The 24,119-nt window shown below is 40.9% G+C and overlaps 1 protein-coding gene across 4 annotated transcripts in view; it reads left to right on the forward strand.

Annotated features, from left to right (window-relative positions):
- Nucleotides 1-24,119, forward strand: part of AMBRA1 (autophagy and beclin 1 regulator 1) — a 132,949-nt gene that overhangs the window by 97,599 nt on the left and 11,231 nt on the right. For all 4 annotated transcript variants that reach the window (XM_085306264.1, XM_085306247.1, XM_085306254.1 and 1 more), the window contains one exon: nt 7,941-8,080. In XM_085306264.1, coding sequence (XP_085162390.1) covers nt 7,941-8,080 — 140 coding nt within the window. The remainder of the gene's footprint in view (nt 1-7,940; nt 8,081-24,119) is intronic.

A 24,119-nucleotide genomic window follows, 5' to 3' on the forward strand; every position in this document is an offset into this window, starting at 1 on the left:
TTTGAAGCTGTTTCCTACGTATTACTTGCATGGCAAGTTCGTAAGATTATAATGCCAAGAGCTACTCTAAAGAAAGGAAGAGTTTAGTGTGCTGTAATGAAACCTATGCTGGTTTGAAAGATCAGCAATAAGCTACGTGATCAAGCATGGTCAGGAAGAACCAACAAGATTTTGTCTTTGTTTAGAATTTTTTATTCTATCCACAGGCACTTCTGGTGCTTATTGGTTTTTAGGAAATGGGTCAAGCATCCTCTGTTAAGTTTTCAATTGTTACTGAAAACTAAGGGTTAATTCTCATTTAATTCACAGTGGCCCAGAAAGCAAAGCTAGGATTTTCATCGCTGACAACAAATGGGGAGGAAGGAGGAGGGAATAAAAAGGACAGAAAGAAGTTGGTTGCATCAGTGAAAAATGAATTTTATATAAGATCCTATTGCATCTGGGAAAGATAAATGGAGTTGAAAGAAATTTTATTTGTGCTGAGCATTGGATGATAAGATCCATTTGAGGATAAGACTGACAAATCCAAAAAGATACATGCATTATTTTTGCTTCATCCATTTTAATAGAGAAGATCTAATGGGAAGACATGTATTTTGTTGGCAGGAATTAGCTGTGGGGGAGGAGATGAGAGCAGTATAGACCAACCTGTTCAACAAGAAGAGACTTTGGGAGCAGAAAAGTGAGATTTTTTTTTCTTAGCTGATAATGTGAAATAACTACTTTTTTTTTTTTTTTTGCACCCTTTCCCCTATTTATTTTATTTGCAAATAGATACAGAAAGAAGGCTCCTTCCAAACAGAGGAAGATCTGCCAATGTCCTTATTTCAAAATACCAGTTGATTTACACTGTCTTACGAATTAATATGTTGAGCCACTGATAGCACACTGTTAGGAAATAAGTTTTATTTCACAGTCAAGGTCCTCTGCTTTAAACAAAGTAGATGTAGATTCTGTTAGTGAGGGCTCTAGGTTCTGTGGCAGTGCAGAAGCCTGAATTTCAGCATCTTTCATGAAGTTCATGAATAAAAAGCAGAGTAAAGAATCATAATCTAAGCACAAAAATAAATGTTATTTATTAAGGAGGTCTATTTTGTATTATTCTTCTAGACCTCAAAAAGCCACAGACTTGTTTAAACTAATTGACAGCACTATAGAAGTCAGTGATACAGATGGCTTCCTAGGAGCTAAGCAAAGTACACATAGTATTTTCAGTACAGAGTGGTAGATAATTTATAGCTACTTCTTACTCTGTCTCCTAGCATGATAGGTGAACTAGTTAATATGTTGACATTAAAAATTAAACCAGGYGAAGTCTTTCAGTTGCAACACCCTATTGAGATGAATAGAACAAAAAAGATACTGAATTGATTTAGATACTGTTCAGTCTTGGTAGGGTGCTTGCAATCAAAAGAGATGAGTTGAAATGTCTAAAACTTCAAGCTCTTATTCAAGGTCAGAACTGTGGAGCAAAAGATGATAGGCAGATAAGGAAATGCAAAATATGTGCAGCTCAAGTTGTGCTGCTGTTTTTGCTCTGCTTATGCCTTTCAGGTGTTACTCTGCCCCATCTGTTGCTCTGTAAAGTTTTCTGCCTGTGTTTAAATGTTCCAAGCCATATATGGGCTTTGCTTTGGGGTGTCCTTTTAGTGAACATCATAGTCTTGTGGATTGACTGCACTTTTGAAGCTGAATCTGTACTGTATAGTTCATGTTGCATAGCTTGTTAAAGCATATTACCATATGAAATGACTCTGCTGGCCAAAGGCCCTAGTATAGCTGCTAATATATTAGCAAAACTCTGCTGCCTGTACAGCTATTCTGTAACCTATATCCATACTAAGAGTACTTTGTGTGCTGTATGCATGTAGCTGTACTGGCAACGCCTGCACAGCTCTAAAGCGTAAGCTGGTGAGCACTCTTCTGAAGCTTTTTTCCCTGCAACCCATGTCAGTGTGGCTCTGAAGCTTCAGATATTACCAGTAAGAGAGACTTCTGTCTAGGATGCAGATTATGMTGGTTATACAAATGTGGAAGGATGTGAGAGTATCTCCTCTGTAGCTGGAGTAGAATGAGGTGATCAGGATCCCAGCATCTCAGGTCTTTCTGCTTGTACAGACAGCCTCAGGTAGGAAGAAAAGCTTCTAGTTCTTCCCTGGGGTGCTGCTTGAAATCTACTTGCCTTTTAGGTCTGTGTGCTTTGGTGCTGTAGCTTTGGGTCTTTGGGTCAGTTCTGGCGTTAGTCAGCACCTTCTTCCCAGGGAAGAGTCAGCCCCTTACAGGATGTTGTTTGTTCTGCCCCTTGAGATTCAGATTTATATAGCCAATGCACTTGACATCTTTGGGTTCAGATCCTTTTCTGTAACTTYGTGTAGGTTCATAGCAGTCTCTTCTTGCTCCTGCCTCATCACCCAGTTCCTGTTATATGTTTCTGACACTCTTCAGCTCTGTTTCTGTAGGATTTAGCATGTTAGGTATTTCTCTTCTTGTGTGTTTTCACAGTCGGTCAGCCTCTGGTGAGAGCATCAGTTGAGTTGAAAACAAGTAATTAAATTTTAGGCTAGTGCCTGAAAAACCCACTTGGTCTGCTCCAGTCTTTCCTCTCCTTTTACCTATCAGAGTGGAGCTTCGCGGATGACAAGATTTCCCCATGTAAACAAGAGAACAGCTGCACCCCATGCTCCCCCAGCCACGTAGGCCCTTTATTGAGGCTGATCTCTCAGCCCAATTTGCTGGTTGGGCTAAGCAAAGGTAATGGCATGAAATTTATTGGCATCTAGCAGAGGGGAGGCATCTAGTTGAGAGCAGAAATGTCTCTATCGAATTTAGAAAGAGAAAAAGCAAGAGTTCCTGCTGAGTTTCCCTACCCACTTGTGCCAACTTTCTCTTCTCCAGCTTCAAAACATATTTTTCTTCCTTGAGTGTCAGAGAGGAGGAGAAAAAGGGTCCCGCTCTGCTGAACAAGTGTTTGGCACTTTTCTTCCGCTCTCCATTGCTCTCCTTATAGGTAGGAAGAATTTAATCAAACAAATGGCAGTGCTGATGATGTGGTGCTTTGGCCTGGCATGTTGCTACTGGGACAAGGGCAGTGGTGCAGCCCCATTGCCAGCTGGCAGCAGTAGCACAGGCTTAGGGCAGCCTGCTGCTCTTGCGATGACTGACAGTATCCTGGTGAGTGCCCTGTCCAGCTTTTTAATGTTTTTAAATGGAGGGGAAAGGTGGAWTTTGAACAGTGTAATTAAATAGCAACACCTTTCCTGGGACAGAGTTGAAAGCGAAGAGGGAAACATCAGGTCAATAATTAAGGTTTTGCAGAGCAGAGGCTTCTAGCACAAAGGGCTTTTTTTTTCTTTCTTTCTTTTTTCCCTTTTTTTTTTTTTCCCAACCACTCCAGGGAAGGCACAAATTAGCTCTCTAGTTCTGTGCCTGAGTTGTGCCGTAGGCCCTCTCCTTCCCATGCAAGTACAGCAGCTTGATGGGAAAAGAGAGATCATCAGGAAAGTTTCCTTGAGGCTGTTGATTGCCATGCAGCMTCTCCTGGCCCTCTGCCATGAGTAAATATTTAGTTTAATACTTAAGCAGTGGCTGTGACAGGTGCTACAGTGCTGATGTGCCAGCACTTGCTGAGTTGAAGGGGGAGCAGCAGCAGCGGACTTGGATGGCCTTTGCACTCCCCATGCGGCGTGTTTGCTGAACACTTTGGTGGATGTTTTTATTTATTTTTTTATTTTATTTTATTTTATTTTTTGCTTTTCCTCTTGCCTTACAGCAGTCCTGCTTTCTCAGAGCCTTCTTCTTCCCTTCTTCCTATGTCAATCCTAAGTTGCTCCTAGATTAGCCACAGAAGGGAGGTGTGAAGTGATAAAATGAGCTTTAGGGAACTTTGTAGAGAATGTATATGCCCACTTCTGCTAATGGAGAGTGGAACGGGCACATCAAAGAGGTAAGTAGTTGCTTCTAGTATAGTCTTCGAAAATAGAGAAGTACAGATATAAATGACTTAACCAAATCTTTCCCCACACTTAATGGATACAGGGATGTAAAAGGGAAGTAACCAGCTGTTTCTTTAGTGTTACAGAGTTGTCTTTTCTGTAGAAGCTTAGCTACCTAAGCAGTTTTAGTATTTCTAGAGGAAAACTTGTCATCTTGATGACATTCTCATCTTGAGAGATGGAATTCCTTAAATTAGAGGAAACTTGTGGAATTTCCCATGAAATTTGGGGAAATCACCTGATAAAGAATTTTCTGCAAAAGTAGGCAAAGGTTAAGCAACTGTTCCATGAAATCCAGGCCAGGCTGTGTGGTCCCTAAAGGGAAGGGGGAGAATCTTTCTTGTCTACTGAAATGACATTTTGATGTTATGTTGTTGCCAAGAAAAGAATAGGTTACTATGRTTACATTGCCTGTCAGGGCTACAACTTCCCTAGGGGGATGCTCTGAAGTATCCTGTGGGGCAGCTCCTGAAGGTCCTACACCTCAAACTTCACAGCATTTATAACTGGAGAAACATGATATTCAAAACTGTTCCAAAATGGCATCTGGGAACAAATCAAATGCAACTGGCTACTTAATAAAATGTTGAGTGGCTATGTCTGGTGGTGTGATTGTGGAATATTGAATCAGTAGTATAGCGATGCAAAGGGTGAATTTGACATTGGTTATAGTGAATATATATCACCTATAGTGAATAGGTTATAATACCTATCCTAAATCAAAATTTCACGCTATTAGATATCAGCTCACTGGAAGCTTTGGTGTGATGGATGCTCAAAGAACAGTGGACACTTAAAGCAGTAGTTCCTGGCTTAAAACTGGTTCCTGGACCCTTGCTGGTCAACGGGGCTGTTACACATGGCCTGCAACTACTTTGTGGACTAGCCCTAAAAGAAGTAACCGGTGAATTGCTCACTTATGTGCATTTATGTTGCTCRTTTTAAGTGTGAGGATTGGCAGTGATGGCCTAGAATTTGTAGAATCATGGCAGTATGTGATTCCTGTGATAATTGAATGTTATTCCTAGAAGTTCAGAGCTAAAAATGTGGAAAAACCCACTGGCAAAGAGGTGCAGTCACTCTGTAACAACTTTTTAGGCTGGCTAGTCTGGCTGAAATACTTCAGTAACTTTCTAGRAGATACAGCGATAGAAACAAAAAGAAAAAAATTCAAAAGGAATTGGCTATGATCTATTGAGAATGATGCTTCCTGGCAGGTTTCTGACCTTCTTTGAAGAGACGGACCTGCTGATGTTGGAAGAACTTGATTTCTGCCTCCCATCCACCATGGAGAGAGTAGGGGGTCTGGCTAATGGATGCAATTGCGGCAGCCAGTCTGTATGAATGCATCAGATTGATTAGCTGGGTCCTGGTTACTGCTGTGAGTGGTGATTATGCCAGTACAGCTGCTCTCTCTTTTTGTGTACTAATTACTACACACATGGATGTCATCACCCTTAACACTGCATGGAGTTGTCCCATTAGCGTGGGAGTGGGAAGCAGCAGGGGAGGGGAGCTCTTCATAGTGACAGGCTGTTTAGAAGTGAATGGAGGAGTGGATTGATGAAGCAACTATTCTTATGCRGAATTTTTAAGTCATCCCATCTTGGAGGTTCCACCCTTAGCCAATAGTTTTGCAGGTTTGTAGGGCCAGGCCCGTGTCCTTGGCAGCACCTTCCACTGAGTACCATTTACTGCAAAGCACCTGGATGTTGAGCTGTAGCTAACAAGTCTCCAGCTTTCAAGCAGCCAGTTGTTGAGCTTACATAGCAAGAGCTGTACAAGTTGACTTACCAGTGGAGCAGAGCTTAGGGCTAGCCCAAAAAATCAGCTTCACTAGCTGTGGTGCCTTACAAACTCTTTTTCAAGAGAAAAGAGGAACTATTTCTGACTTACTGAAAAAGTGTGTGATAGAATACCTTTATGATTTTTGAGAGATTTGAGATGCTTATTTTCTGAATTTATGCAACCTGCTCTTAAGTTCCCCTCCTCTCCCTCCTCAGAATCCAGTCTCCCCATCTCAGAGTGTACCGTGATCTCCATGGCAGCAGRTGTTACCAATGTACATTCCTCTTTCTTTCCACAAGATAAGCAAAGGGGTAGAATGAGGCAGGTACAACAGGGATAGGTAAGAAATGCTTAAATCTCTGAAGGCCTGTTACTTCCATCCAAACATTGAGCTTCTCTGAATAATACCAACTACTSAGTGATATCTAGACGAAAGAATGACCAGCATCTGTTGGAGAGAAATCCTAAAGGCCACTTTCTCCTCTAATGTGGCCTCTTCAGAGAAGAGGTTGAATGTGTTGCTGATAACAGAAAATAATATAGCTGTATTGTTTTGCTCTGACTTGCTTTGTATTATGATGGTCAAGAGGAAGGTTCTGGGTACTAGTTATTGTAGGATATATGGTTATGTGGTCATCAGACTTCTCAAGCTGAATAGTCAAAATAGAGTACATGTGGGGTGGGAAATAGAGCTGCAGAGGAAAACAAGTACATAAGCTGTCCTCCTGAGCCCCAGTTCTGTATGCTAGCCACACTAATGAATCCTAATTATTACTTCAGACTGCTTCAGCAATGCAGCAGTGGTTAACCTGTATTCACATCTAATGTTATTCTCATGTTCCAATGTACCCTCATTCCCTTCTCTGCTTCCTGAYCCATCTGCCTTTTTGGAGAAGTCTGAAAGAAAGGCTTTGTGGATGGATGGATGCCCACTAGAAAAAATTTGGTGGAAGGATGCCTCTCACCTGTGGCTTAACCCCTTGAAAATCTAGATCCTGAGTCTATATTACTGCAGTGATTCCGGGTTAAAATGATAGGTAAACTTCTATTCCTATCTCGTTAAAGATAGGAATAGTAAACATGACCATTCAGTCCTGCCCTTCTGAAGCCATGATGTGTACTCATGACCCAGTCCACTGATACAGCTTGTCCCCATGTATTCTTAGTAGCCAAACTGGCTCATTACTCCTCTTTTCACCTCCCATACCTTAGTTTAATGTCTAGATTTGTCAGATTTTCTGGATATGTGGCATGAAGCTCAAACACTTCAGAAGCCAGAGTAGTGCAGACTATAAAGCAAGACTAGATAGAAAGCAGAGCTTCCTGTTAGGTTATAGACTATGTCCTTAGTACAGGATTCTCATTCYCCTTTATCAGTGCAGTGTCTTGGAAGCACTGGTTTGCAGCAATGCTAACTATTTGCAGTCTTAGCAGTTATTCAGCCTCTTACCCCACTGAGGGTTCACATTGGATGGTAYTGGGAAAAGACCTGGACTTGAGGGATTTGTTACTTCTGTACTTGGGCCATTTTCATGAGCTCTGGACTTGATTTCTCTCCCCCGCCCCCACGCTTATTTATGTACCATTGGGAGGGAGGGAGTYGGTCGGACTCTGAAAGATTTTTGGAAGGCTATGGGGTTTTTTTTTTGTTGTTGTTGTTGTTTAAGTCGCATCATTTTTGCATAAAGCTTTGTTTGCTTAATTGGAAAAATGACTGATGTTGAAAGCCCGTGTATTTGCCAATTTCCTGATCCACTCTGGTGGATTAAGATGAGAGGTGAAGTTAAAAGACCTGAAGATTCCCAGTCATGCAGTTGTCTAACAGCTATACCCCTTGTCCACAGCATTTTGTGTAATTAGTTAGAATAAAGGGACTGTGCAACCCACTGTGAGTGATGATCGGGTTCTCCTGGTGGCTGTGTGTCTCCTGTTCTAAGCTATGTGCTGATCAGCCTATTAAATACTTACAGCTACAGGTATATACTTTTCTGGCAGATGCTTACTCTTGCTGCTGGGTTAGTAGTTTCTTGCAACGTTCTGTAAAGTGACACATCTCCTGGGCCAGCTATGCTGCTGCAGGGAAACTGAACATTTATTTGAGCCTCCTTGGCTCTCCTGCCTTGCATCGTCCTATCAAGTAACTTTCTATCACTGTTTCAGAGAGTTTTCAACGTTCTGTACCCAATGCCTGCTGACCAGAGAAGACACGTCAGCATAAACTCTGCTCGCTGGCTGCCTGAACCAGGTCTGGGAYTGGCATATGGTACCAACAAGGGGGACCTGGTGATTTGCCGACCAGAGTAAGTGATTGCCTTACATTTTTATTGCTGTAAACTCTTGACCTTTCTGTTCTTAGGGTAACTAAGGGTAAAAACTTTCCAGTGGAGACAGCGAATTTAAGACAYTAAAATATACTTCCTTTTCCTAGCTTTTATGGACTCCCTCGAATCCAGCAGTCACAGGTTGAAAGCTGCTAATATAGATTTATCAAAYACTTGTTACAGTTTTTAATCATGAGATTATATGAGCTGCAAAGTTTTTTTTTTTGTTTGTTTTTTTTTTGTTTGGTTTTTTTTTGTCATGATTATGAGCAAGTCAATGAATTGTTTTGGTCCTCACAYGAAAGCCCATTGGTGTGATATGTAGATTTTTTAGCTCTATACATACAGTGYCTGGAGGGTCTAACTATCCCTTTGTAAACTTGCAGGAAAAACAAGCTAATTTAGATATTCTGTGGCACAGATTATGACCAACAGTCTGAACAGTGAATATGTGTTGCTTTCAGTATTTGTGGGAGGTCTCTGAACCATTGATTCCATTTTCTCCATACTGTTCTGCAAGTGTTTCTTTTGGAGCAGTTTCTTTTGTGCTGTGGGAACACTTCAGGGATTTCTCTGCCTCATTTATTTCCTGTTACTGAGCTACCTTGGTACTCTTGGGTTATGCTTCACRTATTGAAGCTCCTTGCAGCTCTAAAGCTGGCAGCTAGACACTTGCAGCACTGCTGGTGATCTTACCACATGCATGTGGGCTCCATCTGTTATGCATGAGATCAGCATGTGGTGCTTGTGAAGAGTCATATGGTCAGTGTAGAACCACAATCTAAATCAGAATAAATATATACAATTGTAATAGTGACTTATTCATTACAGCCTTCTGGTGAAATCTACAGTTGAAATTCAGATTGGACCAATTTCAGCAGTACAGAATGCCAGCACTCTTCAAACAGCACTCCTGTTCTCTTGAACATAATCTTTCATTAAGACCTCACTTATACATGAAGTTTTACAAGATATTATTATGAAATAAGCTATAATCACTCTCTTCCAGGATAAGTGGCTTTTTTCAAGAATAGTTGCTGTACTTTCTAAGCAGTGAGAACTATTTGGGGATAATGGCTCTCTTATTCTTGAACACTAGAGAGTCATTTCATTTGAAGTTATTCTCAGTATGGAGAAGTGATGAGACCTAGTCTCCTGATTATGGCTTATGAGATGAACTTGGACAAGAATCCAGGGAAATGGAAGGAAGTCTGCCTGAGGGTGGGTGCTTTGACTGAAGGTCTCTGCTGCAGAACTTAGCTTGGTCTGGCTATCTTGGCTTGCCACACCCTATGGTAATTATTCATTTTATATGAATACTTATATAAGTATGCAGTAGCCCTGAGTTAAGTGGCATATCTCTTATTGGTRCCTTGCTAACTAAAGCCACTATAGGAACCCTTCTGTGGTGTGCAATGGAAGCGCTGTCAGGCCTTCCACAACATCTCTGCAATCTTTGTAGCTTACCRTCTTGCTAGCGTATTCTTCTTTCTTCTTATTTCTGTCCCAGCAACAGTCTTGAATAAGTCCAGCAAAAATAAACTTTTTATATATGGACATGAAAAAGGGTGAATGTAGAGGTGGAAGATTTAATGATAGCTTGGCAGAGATGCTTCAGCAGGCTCTCTGTGGGTGAATTTGAGTAACTGATGCTTCTGGTGATTGTTTAGACGATCACCATGGACTGATGGATCCTTTTTGGAGCGGGACACCTGATGTATATGCTGTTTTGGACTGCACSATTTTATAGACCAGGAACAGCCAGAGTGACTTAAAAACCTCTGTGAAGACAGATATTCACTGGATTGAGTAATTTGCAATGAGACTCTAACATCGAGGCATACAAATCAGTAAGGCTGTATAGGAGTAGAAGTGGCTTGCAACTGTAGGGTCTGCCCCAGACTACTGCTGATCATCTTGTGAGGTATCTGAAAACTCCTAACTTGAGAAATGAAGGAGAAAGATGAAAATGTTTGTGTAGCTTCCAYATGCAGTTATACAGAGGAAGAAGAAAATTGAATAGTGGATTCGGCAGTTGGCAGGGAACAGCATATGGGAGTAGTGTAAGAAACAGCAGGGATCAAGCAAGCAGCGTACTGCTGAAACCATCTTCAGTGTTCTAATCTGGCAAAGAAAATGGTGTGGTCAGTAACAGAGATGGTTATAATTCCCTGGATCTTTATTCCCATGTACAATGGAGGCATTTGAAACTGAATACTGTAGGGATAACAAATAGGTTGGAATAGCAGCTGTGCCTCGCATAGAGGATTTGGAAAGCACATGTTTAGCAAAAATGAGATGAGTAGACTGGAAGTAAAAACTGACACAAACAAAAACAGAGCTTGAAGCTGCATGGGCTTATAATGAGAGAATGTGCAAATAGTTGTTTGAAAGTTCTAAAAAAAATAGTAATTAATCAAGTTTGGAGTTGTCTTACTAACTTGAGGTAGCACCAGTGGCAGAGGTTTTTTTGCAAAGGGAAATGGGGAACATCAAGTTATTTTGGCAGTTCACAATGGGAGCTTAGTACACAGATTTCTTTGAAGGAAAGAGGAAAGGAAAACTAAAAACATAGAGTAGGATAAAATGCATTGTAGCTTGCTTAAGCTAGATTATAGCAGGTTGATCTCATACCTGTCCTTAGGTTGTCTTTCCCCCACTCACCCCCTTCCAGCTAAGGAATTGCTCCAGGTCTAATATCTCTACACTTCAGCAAGGCAGTTCCTTTGTGGCACTACAGGAAATCTATTTCAATTTTAAAGAATAAGTCTGGTCTGGGTAAAGGAAAGGCTAAAGGAAGAAATACAGACTGAAGGTGAACTCTGTCACAAAAGACATTATTGATGGGTTTCCTTAAGAGCTTGTTCTGGGGCTGGTTGTTATTACTGTTTGCATTAATGCCCTGTAAGGATGTGCTGAATAAATTTGAAGAGGTTATGATATTACCGTTGTGATCAGAGAACAAGCAGAGTATTGCACAAAAATAGGATTGCCTTGAAAGTGACTGGAGCAATAGAAATGAGATAAAATTTAATACTACAAAGCGCACTTAGTGACTAATAACACTAAGTTCAGTAGTTAAAATGACAGAGGAAGAGAAAGACCTGAGGTTTTAGTTGATCATGGATGATTGAGGCATCAGTATTTCATGGCAGTGAAAACAACAAATGAAGTTCTAGGATGAGATAAAAGATACTTAAGAATAGAGATAGGAGAATGCTAGTATCACTGCAGAAGTAACTAGAGACATTAGGTGAAACAGTTTAAAATTTGGGTATGATGTTTAGAATAACTGCCTTTGATCTGATGCAAATGAGAAGAGCTGCTGGTAGAGTCAGTGGAACATATTATTTATCTAAAAAGACCTGCAGTGTGGGGTCTTTAGCCTACCAAAAGAAAGAAGTTATATAGCCTTCTATAAATACTTTATGAGAAAAATGTAAACTATAGTAAAGGGCAATTATTTAAGTTCATATACTTTTTACCAGAGTACAGGCATAAATTCTCTATGAGTAGACTATTGCTGCAAACTAGAAGAAAGTTTCTAACCAACTGGCTTATGCAATAGCTTTTAAGTAGGTTGGATGGATGCAAAAGGCTTAACCATTTGGAGATGCAGCTTGATTGACTTGCAAAGGCAAGTATGAATTGAATGCTTGTAACTGGAGATAGGACTGGATTGCTGACCAAGGAGACTCTCTTCAGCCTTTTGGACCAAGGTTTCTGTCTGARTGGGTGTTGACAAATTAGCTCTTGGAGCTGATAGGCTGTACAGAGATGAGGCAGTGACTACACCACAGGTAGAAATACACCTAAATGGACCTGAAAGAAGTCTATAAGAGACTAGATTTCATGAGCCACGATGAGGTATTAACAGCATAGGTCTATGGCTTGTTCTGTCTGCAAGATTTCATAGGCTTGCTGTACAGGTCCTGGTTGACCCCAAGGGCAAGTTAATGAATAACTGGAGCAAAGTACAGAACACCTGGATTGGTATCTGCTCTGTCTCTATACAGAAAAAGACATTCATCCCACTCCCTCTCTCAGGAGCTGATACCACTAAACTCCCTGTGGCTACTGTTTGCCCTAAGAAAGCTCTTCTGTGACAGTGCTAAACAAAAAGCTGTTTCTGCATGAAGCAATTGTAGGATGGGTTAGTATCTGGCAAATAACAGGAAGATAGCACTGTCCCCAAAACCATGGGGAACTGCCAGTGCCACTTGTGTCACTGTGATGTGCTGAATCCAGTACAGTAGCCGTGAAGTTAGAATAAAAGTTTTAGCAGCCAAAGTTGTGTTGGATTTTTACCTTTACAAAGTTTGCAATCAGAAAATGTATCTTAATAGCAGGGTTGTGTTGTAATGAGCAAGGGAAATAAGGAACATTGTGTACCCATTTCCTTAGATTTCAGGGTGACATTCAGTATATTATCTTGTCCTGTTGGAAAGCATCAGTTTACTTGTTCTTCCTTTTATGTGAATATATTGGAAGAAACTTTAAATATGACTTCAGGAAACTTCTTCCTTTTCCAAACAATCAAAGGCCAACTGACTTAGGTTGTTTACTGATACCTTAGTTTGAACTTACAATGTTAAATGCAAACTTTTGTTGAAAACCCAGAGATCCCAATTTCCAGTAAGTAAAAAATATCCTGAATAGGAATAATGAGTAGTAAAGGTGGTGGAGCTGGTGTTCTGCAGTGTCTGCTCATCCCGTCTTTTGCTTGTTTAGCTGCTTAATTTGACGTGCTTGCAAATGAATCGGTTGACTGCCCATCTTGGGTCAGGCATCTAAGACCTGCTTAAATCTTTTTCTACTTTTTCTCCTGAATTACTTTCGTTTTGAAGTTTTGTATGCTTGAAAGCAGTAGGAAAGGAACCTAGCATTTGGAAATAACTTCCTTTGAAAAATGACTAACAGGACAAGCAATTTACTTTTCATGTTGCAAGTTTAAAAGTCTGTTTGATCTTTTGTTTTTCTTTGAAAAGTCATCAGCCACCTTATAAGTGAAGGAGTCACTGGGAGAAGGTTTGTGGAAGTGAGTTTGGAGAGAGAGCACAAAGTGCAGGAAGCTGTTATAAAGAAAGGAGTCTGCAAGACCTGAAGATGCACTCAATTCCATTCATTTTTCTATGTAGCATAGGCAATGTGGTGTCCTCAAGAAGATATTTAATGCTTGTCTTGTTGCGTTTTAACCATTTGCAAAGACAATAGACTGGAGCAAGGGTACCCAATTTGTGGTTCCTAGGTGAGTCCTGCCATAAAGGCAGTTTCGGCCTTTGGCCCCAAGTCTGAAAATCTCACAAATGTGGACTGGAAGGAAACAGATTTTAGTCTGAGATTTTGACAACCTTCTCCTTCCCCGAGAGTCCTGCGGTCCAGTTTTGTCACAGTACTGGGTACAAATCTGCCGCTTAATAGGCATAAGCATACATACTGGATCACGGGACTGTTGTCTGCTTGCATATGGCTTCACATTATCATGCGGTGGCCTGCACTTTTTGGATGCAAGAAGGGTTTGTGTTTGATCCAAAAGCGTGGGATTTGAAAGGCTTTGTGGTTGCCCCTTTTTAAAGGCTAGGCACAGTTTAGCTAAATCAAGACACCAAATTCATAACAGTAATGTCCTTTGGGAGGGACATTCCTCGTAAGTACTGGAATCCCTCTGGGCATGCTGTGTGAGGTAGTATACTCCACTTAGCAAATGAAGTGGGTTACTGTGTACTCACTGTGGCCTAGGGGTCTGTCACAGGCTTTGGTACAGAACAGTACGAATTCACCCCTCCCCACTGGTATCCTGCTGCACACTGATTTGTTTATGTAGCTACTAGAGCTTTTTAGCCTCCTCCAAGCTGTTTTCTCCTTCATCACGCTCTGCCTGACGTTTTTTGTAACTGGGGCTGCTGCTAATGCTTATTGAGGTTTTGTACTTGTTTCTGTGTAGTTCAAGATTTGATTTTGTTCCTGAATCTTTTTTCTTTTTTGCAGCACAGAAAGAAATCTAGTGTCTTGTACAATACAAATTCCTCTGCTGAATTAAAAAGGAATTTTTTAATGCTCATAGCATTTCCTATTCTGTCATGTACTAACAAGAGCTTTCCCATTCAGAAACAAGCCATGATGCAGCTTCTCAGATGTTAGTAGTCTTGTAGATCATGAGCAGGTGAGAATGAAAGTGAGGAGGTGCAGACTGCATGCTGCTTATTGCCTGTGCTGTCTTCTGTTGTGGAGGACTGCCATGGGAGAAAGGTAGGGGGCCTGAATATCAGTTTCTCCCCTTTTTGGACCCCCGTGTTCAGGAGTGGGTACTGGAAGGGCTCAGGTGCTTTTAAAAATACTAATCCACAAATCTCAGTGTTCTGTAAATACTGTTTGAAAACCAAGCACTAGAAGCACCTCATCTAGAACTAGCTATCAAATTCAGGCATCTGCAAGAGAAGAAGGATTTCTTCTGCAAACAGAGCCTCTGGTAATAGAATTAAACTCCCCCCTGAAGATGCGTCTGATTCAGAGACAGCATCCAGTGGAATTCACTCATGGGGAGGTGGGTGTGGAGACTCTCAAATTGATTCAGTTCTTTGCAGTATGCGTATTTTAATTTTTGTGGTGAAATCTTCCTCTAAAGTGAAATTACTCTGAAAATTCTCTTCACAATAGATTTCCATGTTTTGCAGAGGATCATTGCAGTTGTCTGCCTGTGCCCATCCAGACTTTTTTCCCCTCTGAGAATTGTGTATCCTCTCATCTAGCGATGCATCTGCATCTGGCTATCATTGCTGGTAAGGAGATGGTAATCTATCCTGCTGCCTGGCATGTCATGTCTCTTGGCTGGCTGACTCCATTTGTCAGCCTTTTCAGCCTTCAGCATTGATGCCTCCCAGCAGCATAAGCCCTGGTGTATCGTTTGCTTTTTAAGAATAGCTTCAGGAGGATGGAGTAAACAAGGAGACTGAAGGAGGAGCTGTCTTCTTTTGTGTGTAACCGAGAGATRTCGGCAAACCTTCTGCACAGGGAATATTTTCACAGCTGTTAACTGGTGCAGCTGCAGAGCTTGGTTATGTTTGAGTCCTCTGCGAATGTCCTCACCAAAGACAGGATCTGAGCTGTGGCATTTGTCCTTGGCCAAGCCAGCAAATGCATGTCCTGGAGTTGTTGCCTGTGTTGCCTGCTAACTATAGAACATACTGAATTTTCTAAATGAAGATGGGAGGTGGTTTTGATTGATAAAAGAACTGAAAATGAAGGGGTTGAGGTGGCCAGTTTTGCATTGAAGATGCATCCTGATAGTTTCACTTGGATTTTATCATTCGCCTATTTAAACTGAAGTGAAACTTTCAAATTGTTCAAGGAAGCCTAGTATCCTGAGTGCTGAGAGACTTGATCATTGCAGATGCAAGAGAAGTACACTAATAATATAGAGGCTTAAAATGGTATCTCCATTCGGCAATTGTTCTCTGTTTCATTTCTATTTCTGTATGTGAATTTGATGTCTAAGATGAATGATGTTGTTAGGTGGAAGATGCCCTCATACAATTCCATATAATATGTCTTTGATTCCTGGGGATAAATTTTGAGTTGCTTTAAGTCTGTCGTTATTAGCAAGTTCATTTCCTTCATTCTATTCTTCAAGATTCGCTGAAGCTAAATAGTGAATTTAGTTTTAATTCATGAGAAAGGGAACTTGGTTCAGAGCTCAGTGTTAAAGAAACCAAACTAGCTACTAGCAGTTTGTTTGTAAAGTCACAGAGCTTCTGCTGGTCCCTGCTGGTTCTTAGATGAGGTAGCGATCTTCCTATAGAAGGCTGTGGCCATGTCCCACACTTAGCAAATGCTTCAGTTATATCTATTCAGATCACATCTGCCGCCTTCTTATCCTTTTCTTTTTTTCTAATCCCATCTACAAGAGCAATTACATTTTATGCAAGTAATTATGTGACTTACTAAAACCCCTCTGCCTACTGCTTGTGGCTTGCTCTCTCTTTGTTTTCAGATAACTTTTTTTTTCCTCTTTGTTATATTACTTTCTTAAGGATAAAATTTAGGCTTAGAAGAGAGTAATTGCCAATTTAAAGACAGTTTCTTTTTTGAAGTATGCTGCCAAGTTGGCTTTTTGGCCTTTTGTCACTTCCCCAGTTTTTTGTAACTTGTTAAAAATCGGATGCGAGTGACACAAAAAAGTTAACTTACTAACTTTTTCTTAATGAGTGCAAGTAGCTGCTATAGGTGGCTTTGTCTTTTCTTGAAGATTTTCTTATTCCTAATTGTCTAAGTAGCATTGGATTTTTTTTTCATGGAGCATTCAGAGAGACAATTCTGCTGCTTTGAGTCATCATTGCATTTGTCCTTTGCTTCACTGATGAATAGACCTTTTTTTCTTCCTAATACCTTTTCCCTCATGTTTATTTTTAGACTATCTCTTCTTTCTTTGGCAGCACGAGCCTATCCTGCTTTCTTACAACCTTTCTTTTCTCTGCAAGTCTGTACTAGACTCTTCTTATTTGGTTGTTTTCTCATGTCTTTCCAGTAAGAGCATCTTTAATCTTCTAGTCTTTGATCCAGTTCATTTGTGGAGTGTTATTGGTTGTACTGTGTGTGTGTGGGGGGGGGTGTTGTTTTGTTTTGGATGGATTGGTTGGTTGGTTTGTTTTCTCCAGTAGGATTGTAGTGAATCCAGGTAGCAGGTACAGCAGTCAAGACTTTCACTTCTTCCTTTCCTTTTTTTTTTTTTTAATCCTCAATTTGTCTGGTTTTGCAAACAGTCTCTACTGAATGGCTATGATGTGAAAATGTGATTAAATGGAGTAATAATTGTACCTTTTTTTGGGGGGGAGGGGTACAGGTTTCCCCTTAGGTGCTATATAGAACACTTAGTTTTTTAGTTGGCTAATTTCAAAGCTTTTGAAGATTTGAAGATTAAAATAAAATAAAAAAACAAACTTAGTTGTCTTGTGGATCTCACTGAGATCAGATCAAGCCAAGATCTTGGTTCGGGAGATTGGCAGCTTCATACATGCTCATCACAATGTTCTATTAAAAGAAAGCATTTGCTATGCTTGCTATTCTTAAATGTTTAATTTAAAGTTGATTTCTCTCATTTGAAACATATTTTCCCATTTTATTTTGTTTGCGTAAGATATACAAAATAAGCCTACTTTGAAGTTTCTATCTTTGAACTGACTTAAATGTTGCTTTCTGGTAAAATGGAAGTGAAAGTTCCAAGTAAACTGAAGAGTGATTTTGGCTCTTAAGACCTATAGCTGTTTAAGATGTTTAAATACTTAAAAGGCTTAAGCAGTTTGCAACCCCTGAAAGACTCCTAATATCTTAAGTTTTCTAAGCCACTGAAAGAGCTGATGGGACATAAACAGCTTAAGATATTCTAGGAGTTCAAAGCTCATTGGGCATATAGTCTGCTTACAATCACTGTAAGCAATTAAAAAGGCTTTCTTTAAGTTTATAAAGGAATTCAAGCAAGTTATTCCTCTTTAGAACCTGGTTTAAGGTAATACCCAATTAAATTGGTCTTGTTTAAGGAACTAAAACTCTACATTCTGTAGATCTGCCTTCCAGAGTATCTCTATATGCTACTTGGACTAGATTGGAGCCATGTAAATGAAAGATACCCTAGAATGCTGGCAAGTTGTTATGAGTAAGAAGAAAAATGAGTAAAAATTCAGGAAACTTCTGAGTTTCATCTGTTTCTGTCATGTTTATTCCAGGCTATTTGGTCTGAATGATATGCCCTCATTCTCATAAACATGACAGGCATTTGTTAATTGCCAGAACTGTGATGTGATGTGCTACATGGTACACAAAGATGGTATCAGTGTTGCAAGAACAGATCTTAGCTCTGGGTTGTCTTCTCTTGAGCGTTTCCTTTATCTGCTTACAATGTTGCACTAGTTCAAAAATTGTGTGTGTTAATGGCCTTAGTGTGTCACTCCAAATTGGTATATTTATCTTTTAAATGTCAGAGTAGTTGACATGTAGTCACAGCATACATAGTGAAAGAGTCAAGCTCAGGACCACGAGGTTCTCTTAGTTTCTGTGGTCTGGATTGCGACTTTCTATGTCATGTTGAGAGTAGCATGAAAGAGTTTGGGGAAAAGCTGATTAGGAAAACAGAATTTACTGCATTTTGGTAGAAGAATTGGTATGGGCATGAAGACTCTCCATCAGAGAGAGTTTTTTGTTCTTTTCCTCCACACAGACGTTCTGCTGTGTTAGTCCCTCGAGGCCACTGCTCTCAACTACAATACTTATACTTGAGTCCCGAGATAACGAAATGTCTGCTCTTACATGCAGAATTGTCTCCTTCTGTTCTGTCATTGTTCTGATGCTTAATTTTCATTTATAGCTCTTACTGAATATGCTGGAGGACCAATCCTAATTTAGGGTTTTCTCCTAGTGAACGTGAGACAAATTCTTCTTATATTTTCTGTTGGAGTGTCCTCCATGCTAGTCATCTTATGAGTCCATCCACCTGCTACATGCAGTCTGCTAGAAAGGTTACAAATTTTGAGTCCAAGAAGTCACTTGGGTTTTAGCAGTTGTGACCCTGTGGATCAGAAGAAACCATTCTGCTTGTGTTTTTCCCACAGCATTAATTCTCTCGTTTGCGTGCTTGTTCTTGTGTGCACACTCTCACTTTCAAGTGTGTTCTTGCTCTTGTTTGTTTTCTCTTGCTTGGTCATCTCTAACAGCTCAGCTGGCAGATGACTGCATCTTTAACTGAGATACCACATTTTGCCCAGGGAAGACGACTGATAGAGGTGTACCTTCTATCTAAATCTTACCCACTGTCTGCAAGAGGCTGGATTGTATTTAGCTGTAGTTGCTGACTGGTGGACAAAACAAAGTAATGAAGATTCATGCTCTTAAGACAATAGAAGTGTTGTTGGTTAATGGTGCTTCCAGATTTATTAAGCTATCCTTGGTTTAATGGTGTGAATTTGAACAGAGCTTCTTCAAAATCCCAGTGTTTAACATAGCTGGCAGGATTGCACAGTCAGATAAACTGGGTCAGTTATCTTGCATAGTGTTGAGATGAGTTGGCATCTTCCCTAAAGCAGCCATGTGGCTGCCAGCTGTACCAAGCTGCCCTGCTCTCCTGCTTCTGCAACACTTCAGCAATTCAAGCAGGTGTCAGGATGAGTTTCTGCATGGTTGTGGGTTTCCAGGCAGACAAAGATTGCAGAATTTTGGAAAATAAGCATCCTGTATTAGTATAGAAATCTGTACAGTAAAAATGCACCTGCTAATGAGGAGGAGTAACCTAGAGGAGAAGTAACCTTTTCTTTGTTCTACTGGGATGAGCAGGCTAATTCCATGTCACTTAAATGTTCGTTGTTCTGAGATCTTAAACTGGAGACCTTATGTTCCAGAGGATTTACCTTATTAGGAGTTCCTTCGCTCAGTTTTATGTTCTTCTTCTGGCTCGTCATATGTGGGTTGTGCTCCAAGGATGTGCTCTGAAATAGGCAAGTGTCAGTGATGCTGCCAGCTCTTCCTTGGTCAGAGGGAATTACTGCCCATCAGACCTACTCTAGGAATCTGGCTTGCCGGTTCCATGCAGTTTGCATTGTAGCCACTTTCCATTTGGATATGCGCAAGGTTCATCTCCTGCACATAAAGCTACATACTTGTGAAGTTAGGCATTAGAAATGGTTGTTTTGCTATCTAGGAAGCTGCCGTGAGTGCCAAACTTCGCCTAGGACTGACGATGCTGTTGCCTAGCTAATCAGGGGAGCCAGTGCTGGGTTTGCTGTGCAAGCAGTGATCATCACATGCTAGCACAAGAGATAATGAGCTGCTTACAAGGGTGCACCCGGAATCCGGCTGAGCGTTGCTTGGGATACCATGTGCCACTTCATCCTGCCTAAACCAGGACAATGAGTTCCTGGTTTTTCTTAGCATAGTGCCACCTTATGCGGTGCAGTTTGCTCTGTGTATTTCCTTGACCCATTTTGAATGGTTTAGCAATGACAAGTTTTCACAAAGTGGGGAAAACGCATCCTGGGAAATCACAAATCATTTGTAAATTAGCCCAGTTAATGATAGCTCAGTGATCTTGATTGGACAGTATATTTGAGAAACTGGCTTTTCTTTTTAATGGAGAAAGTGAACCTTGACAGCATGAACGACAGATATTCACCTAGCTATGGGCTCTATGGCCTCACTTTGCAGCTGCTCTTCTCTGTATTGGGCCTCCCAGAATCTTACGTACCAGTAGTGGGGTTGTGCAGGTTAAAAAAAAAAAAAAAAAAAATGTGGGGAGAGGGAATTTAATGCTGTGACAAACAGGAGTATGTTACTATTGGGTGTTGCTGGGTGTTACTGTTACTGTAGCAGTATTTGGAGAGTGAAAACAGTGCATTTGCTCATTGCTGGTGCGTTCTTCAGTGTTTGGGATGCAGAAAGTGCAGACTGTGTATGCCTGGACTGCATATACTGCTTTCAAAGTGACTTCTTTCTCTTACCATCTTGCTGCTTGAYTTTATGTTCTAGCAGAGTTGGTGAACTTTTTTTTCGTGATTCCTCTTCCTTCTCTTCAACTTTGAATTTTGGATATATGAGCAGATGTTATCCTGATGTTTAAGTCAATTTGTACTGGCTTGTGCTTTGTCAGTTAACTCTTTGTGCAGATATGGTAAATAGTATTTCAGTTTTCTTGTCACGTGTAAATAATTTTGTCACTAATCCTAGATACTGGTCCTAGTTTCTTCAGGAAACACCTGAGTTTAGTAATTATTTCCTCCATACAGAGGGAGAGACTGTGCTACTTCATTTCTTGCTGTTTGATTCTTACAGGCCCTTCTTTGAATCCTTATTTAACTATCAGCACAGCATGCAAGTCTGTGCCCTTCACAGTCTCCAAGCTCATTAATGATGTGAGCTGGACGGAGGCATGAAGGAAAAGTCCTTCTCAGAACAGAACCCCTGCTGGGAAAACCTGCCTGTGACCAGCTCTGTGTTCAACAAAACTAATGGAAATTTCTGAGGAGAGCTTAGCTGACAACCATAAAAAGGAAAAAAATAAGAACTTGACTAAGTGGACTTCACTGCCCATGACTGACACAGTGTGGAGAATTGCAGTTTTTCACTCTGAAGCCCTGGGCAACAAATGTCCTCTTTATTGCATCCACATCCAAGTGGCAACACGCTCCCTACTACACAAAGGTTCTGTCTCATGTTTTGGAAAATGTGAAATACTTCCAGCATTTTCATGCTTAGAGTTTGCTGGAGCAAAAGTTAAGTGCTTCTATTACCTGAAAAATAGTTATTTCTCCAGTATTATTTCTCGGTTTCTGTGAATAGTCAGGCCTTGGTATGCACATCTCCTGGGTAACACACTGTGAAAGGTTTTTACAAAATCCTGGCAATATTTTGTAATGGGATTTTTTTTTTTTTTTTGAAAAAAGTTTTCTAAGCAAGGAGATTGCACTTTCATTTGGATGTGCCTGAGCAAGTGGAAATTTTAAGCATAATGGAAAATCTGATTTAAATGGAGGTAATTGTATTTGTCACACGCCTTGTTATCAAGTTTGGTTTAGGGTGCACCAGTCAAGAATATAATGCAGACGTGGTCTTAAGACTGGGACTTAACTTGCACTATAGCAACGTTTCTCTAAAAAGATCTTTCCCCTTCAAGAAGGGAAAGGGTCTCCTTTGTATAAATGATTGTGCCTAAACAGCTCCCTCCCGAGACGTTTGCCTTCTCCACTGTTCCTTGATGCAGTCTGAAATGTCTCTTCTGTAGAGTCAGTTGTCTAAAGGCTGGAAGACCTAATCAAGGGCAAGGGGGTATCTTTTTCTAGGGCTGTAGAGAGGCAGAAGTGGGTTCCAGGTCAGAGAGATGCAGATAGATGAAAAAGAGAACAGAGATTGAGATCATGCTGAGGGCTTTGTCATTTGAAATCTTTTAAAAGAAGTGGAGTTGTTAGAAGGAAGATTGGTCCTGCTGGCAGAAGAGGATGCTGAAGGATGCTAGTGAGGATGCTTGCCACAGTAGGAAGTACCCACTGTCTTTTCTGAGCCATTTTTTTGACCCTGCAGGGAGAGATACTCAGTTCAGTTTAAAAAAAAACAGGTTAAAGTGGTGTTGAGGATGTTGAACTCCCATCATGACCAAGTCCAGGGGACCTTCGCTTAGGCATTCCCAGAGTCAGCAATAGGAGCAGTGACACCTACTGCCACAGGTGGATCTTTTGGGAAAGGATAGCAAAGTCCTTAATTCTCTGGCAGTAAATGAGTAGCTAATGGGACCCTGGCAATGAAACTCGATTGATAAATGGCAGCGTTTAAGTCCAGAGTGTGAAGTCATGCATTAGATGGATCAGGAATTGATTTCACTGTCCAGGGAAAGGGGCAAATCGACTGCACRGCATTAGAACAGACCTTCCTATCCAACAAGTTGACTGTACAGTAGTGTGCCTCTGCAGAGCAGGTGGGAGCAGGGAGGGTACCATGCTGCCCTTGTAGAACTGAGCTGAATCTGACTCTTCCTAAGACAGTGTGTGTATGTGCAGGAGCTGAGCATTATGGAAATGGTGTTTGGAGAAAAGAGGAAAGTGCACTGTTGCCCACTCGCGTTTTGGCCTTGGGAGAACTTTGCAGTTTTCTGCTTCTAGAGCTGGGAGCTGACAGAGATAGGTAGGACACACAGTGCATCTTTGTGAGGAGTAGCAGTTATATAGGTGGTTGAAGGGACCATGCCTGTGCTTTGGAAARCACAAAATGTGGAGGGAGAGGGAAAAGAACAGGGGTCAGTGCACTTCTATTGATTAGTAGTTGCAGATGCCAGGGAAACTTTGGCTTTTTTCTGGAAAACTTGGCTCCTAGGTGGGAAAATCTCCTTTGTGTAGACAGCGTGTTGCTTTGTAGACAGTTAAGTCTCACTGTAGTAGGCAGAGGATGGAAAAGTCGGAGGGGGCTGATAAGTTTTTATTGATGGGTTACCATCTATCGATAAACTGAAGCATTTATAAATCAGCTGTCTCTGGCAGCTGCTTTCAAGGGGTATAGTCAGCAGGGTTAACTCAGCAAAAAATGTGAATGGTGGCTTCCTGCAGACTCTGTGCATGATTTTGTTGAACTTATTTCCTCCAGCTTTTGCCCTTGGTCCTAACCTGGAGTGCTCTTGCCTTACTGGTCTAGCCCTAGGCCTCCAGCATACACACTTCTCCCATTGGGGCCCATCTGAGCTGCAGCACCCTTGCCTCTTCCAGACTGGGGTTTTTACCACAGTTCTGCTGAGGCATCTCATTGCTTGGACATCAGGCCAATGGAAAGTGCTGCTTTTGTGCCTGAGTCATAACCAGCTACGAACTACCTGCCATGAATCCTTCCTTTGGATTGTGGGCCTACCCTTAGTCTGTGCTCTGAGAATGCCTGTGGATTATGGAAGCTTAGTTTCTGTGAATGTCGATATACTTTGGTGAGGGTGTGTTGATTAACAGCATGTTGTTAACCTTGCCCACTCCTGTGAACTAATTAGCCAGCCCTAGATTTGCACATCTTTTGGGGAAATGCACTGTGAAAGGTTGCCAGAGCGTTGACTATTCTGTTAAACTCAGTAGCATTAATTGCAAAATTGAAACTTTGAACTTCAGACTTTTCTGACACTGACATAGTTAGTCCAATACAAACTCTTTTGTAGAAATTTTTATTGGAATATCCTCTACTTGCTCCACAGTGACTGTCAATGGGAGAGCTGTATGGAGATTTATTTATAGGTAGAATGCAAACTCTTTGTGAAGAAACAAACAATTGAATAAGACCAATGTTTTACTTAGCATTACCCAGTGCGGGAAATGCTGGGAGGTACCACAAAGAGAACTTTTCTTTCTGCTCTTTTAGTCTCTTGGAGGTACAGTAACCTGATTTTATATACACAGCTGTACATCTTAATTTCCTGAAAATCTCTCTGCTCTTGCTGCTGTGCTTCAATGCAGTTAAAATGAACGGGATATTCCAGAGCAATTTGGATAATACAATACTCCATGTATGCAAGGCTGTT

This window comes from Rhea americana, unplaced genomic scaffold (genome assembly GCF_003343005.1).
Source record: "Rhea americana isolate MKP2758 unplaced genomic scaffold, rheAme1 scaffold_102, whole genome shotgun sequence".
NCBI lineage: Eukaryota > Metazoa > Chordata > Aves > Rheiformes > Rheidae > Rhea > Rhea americana.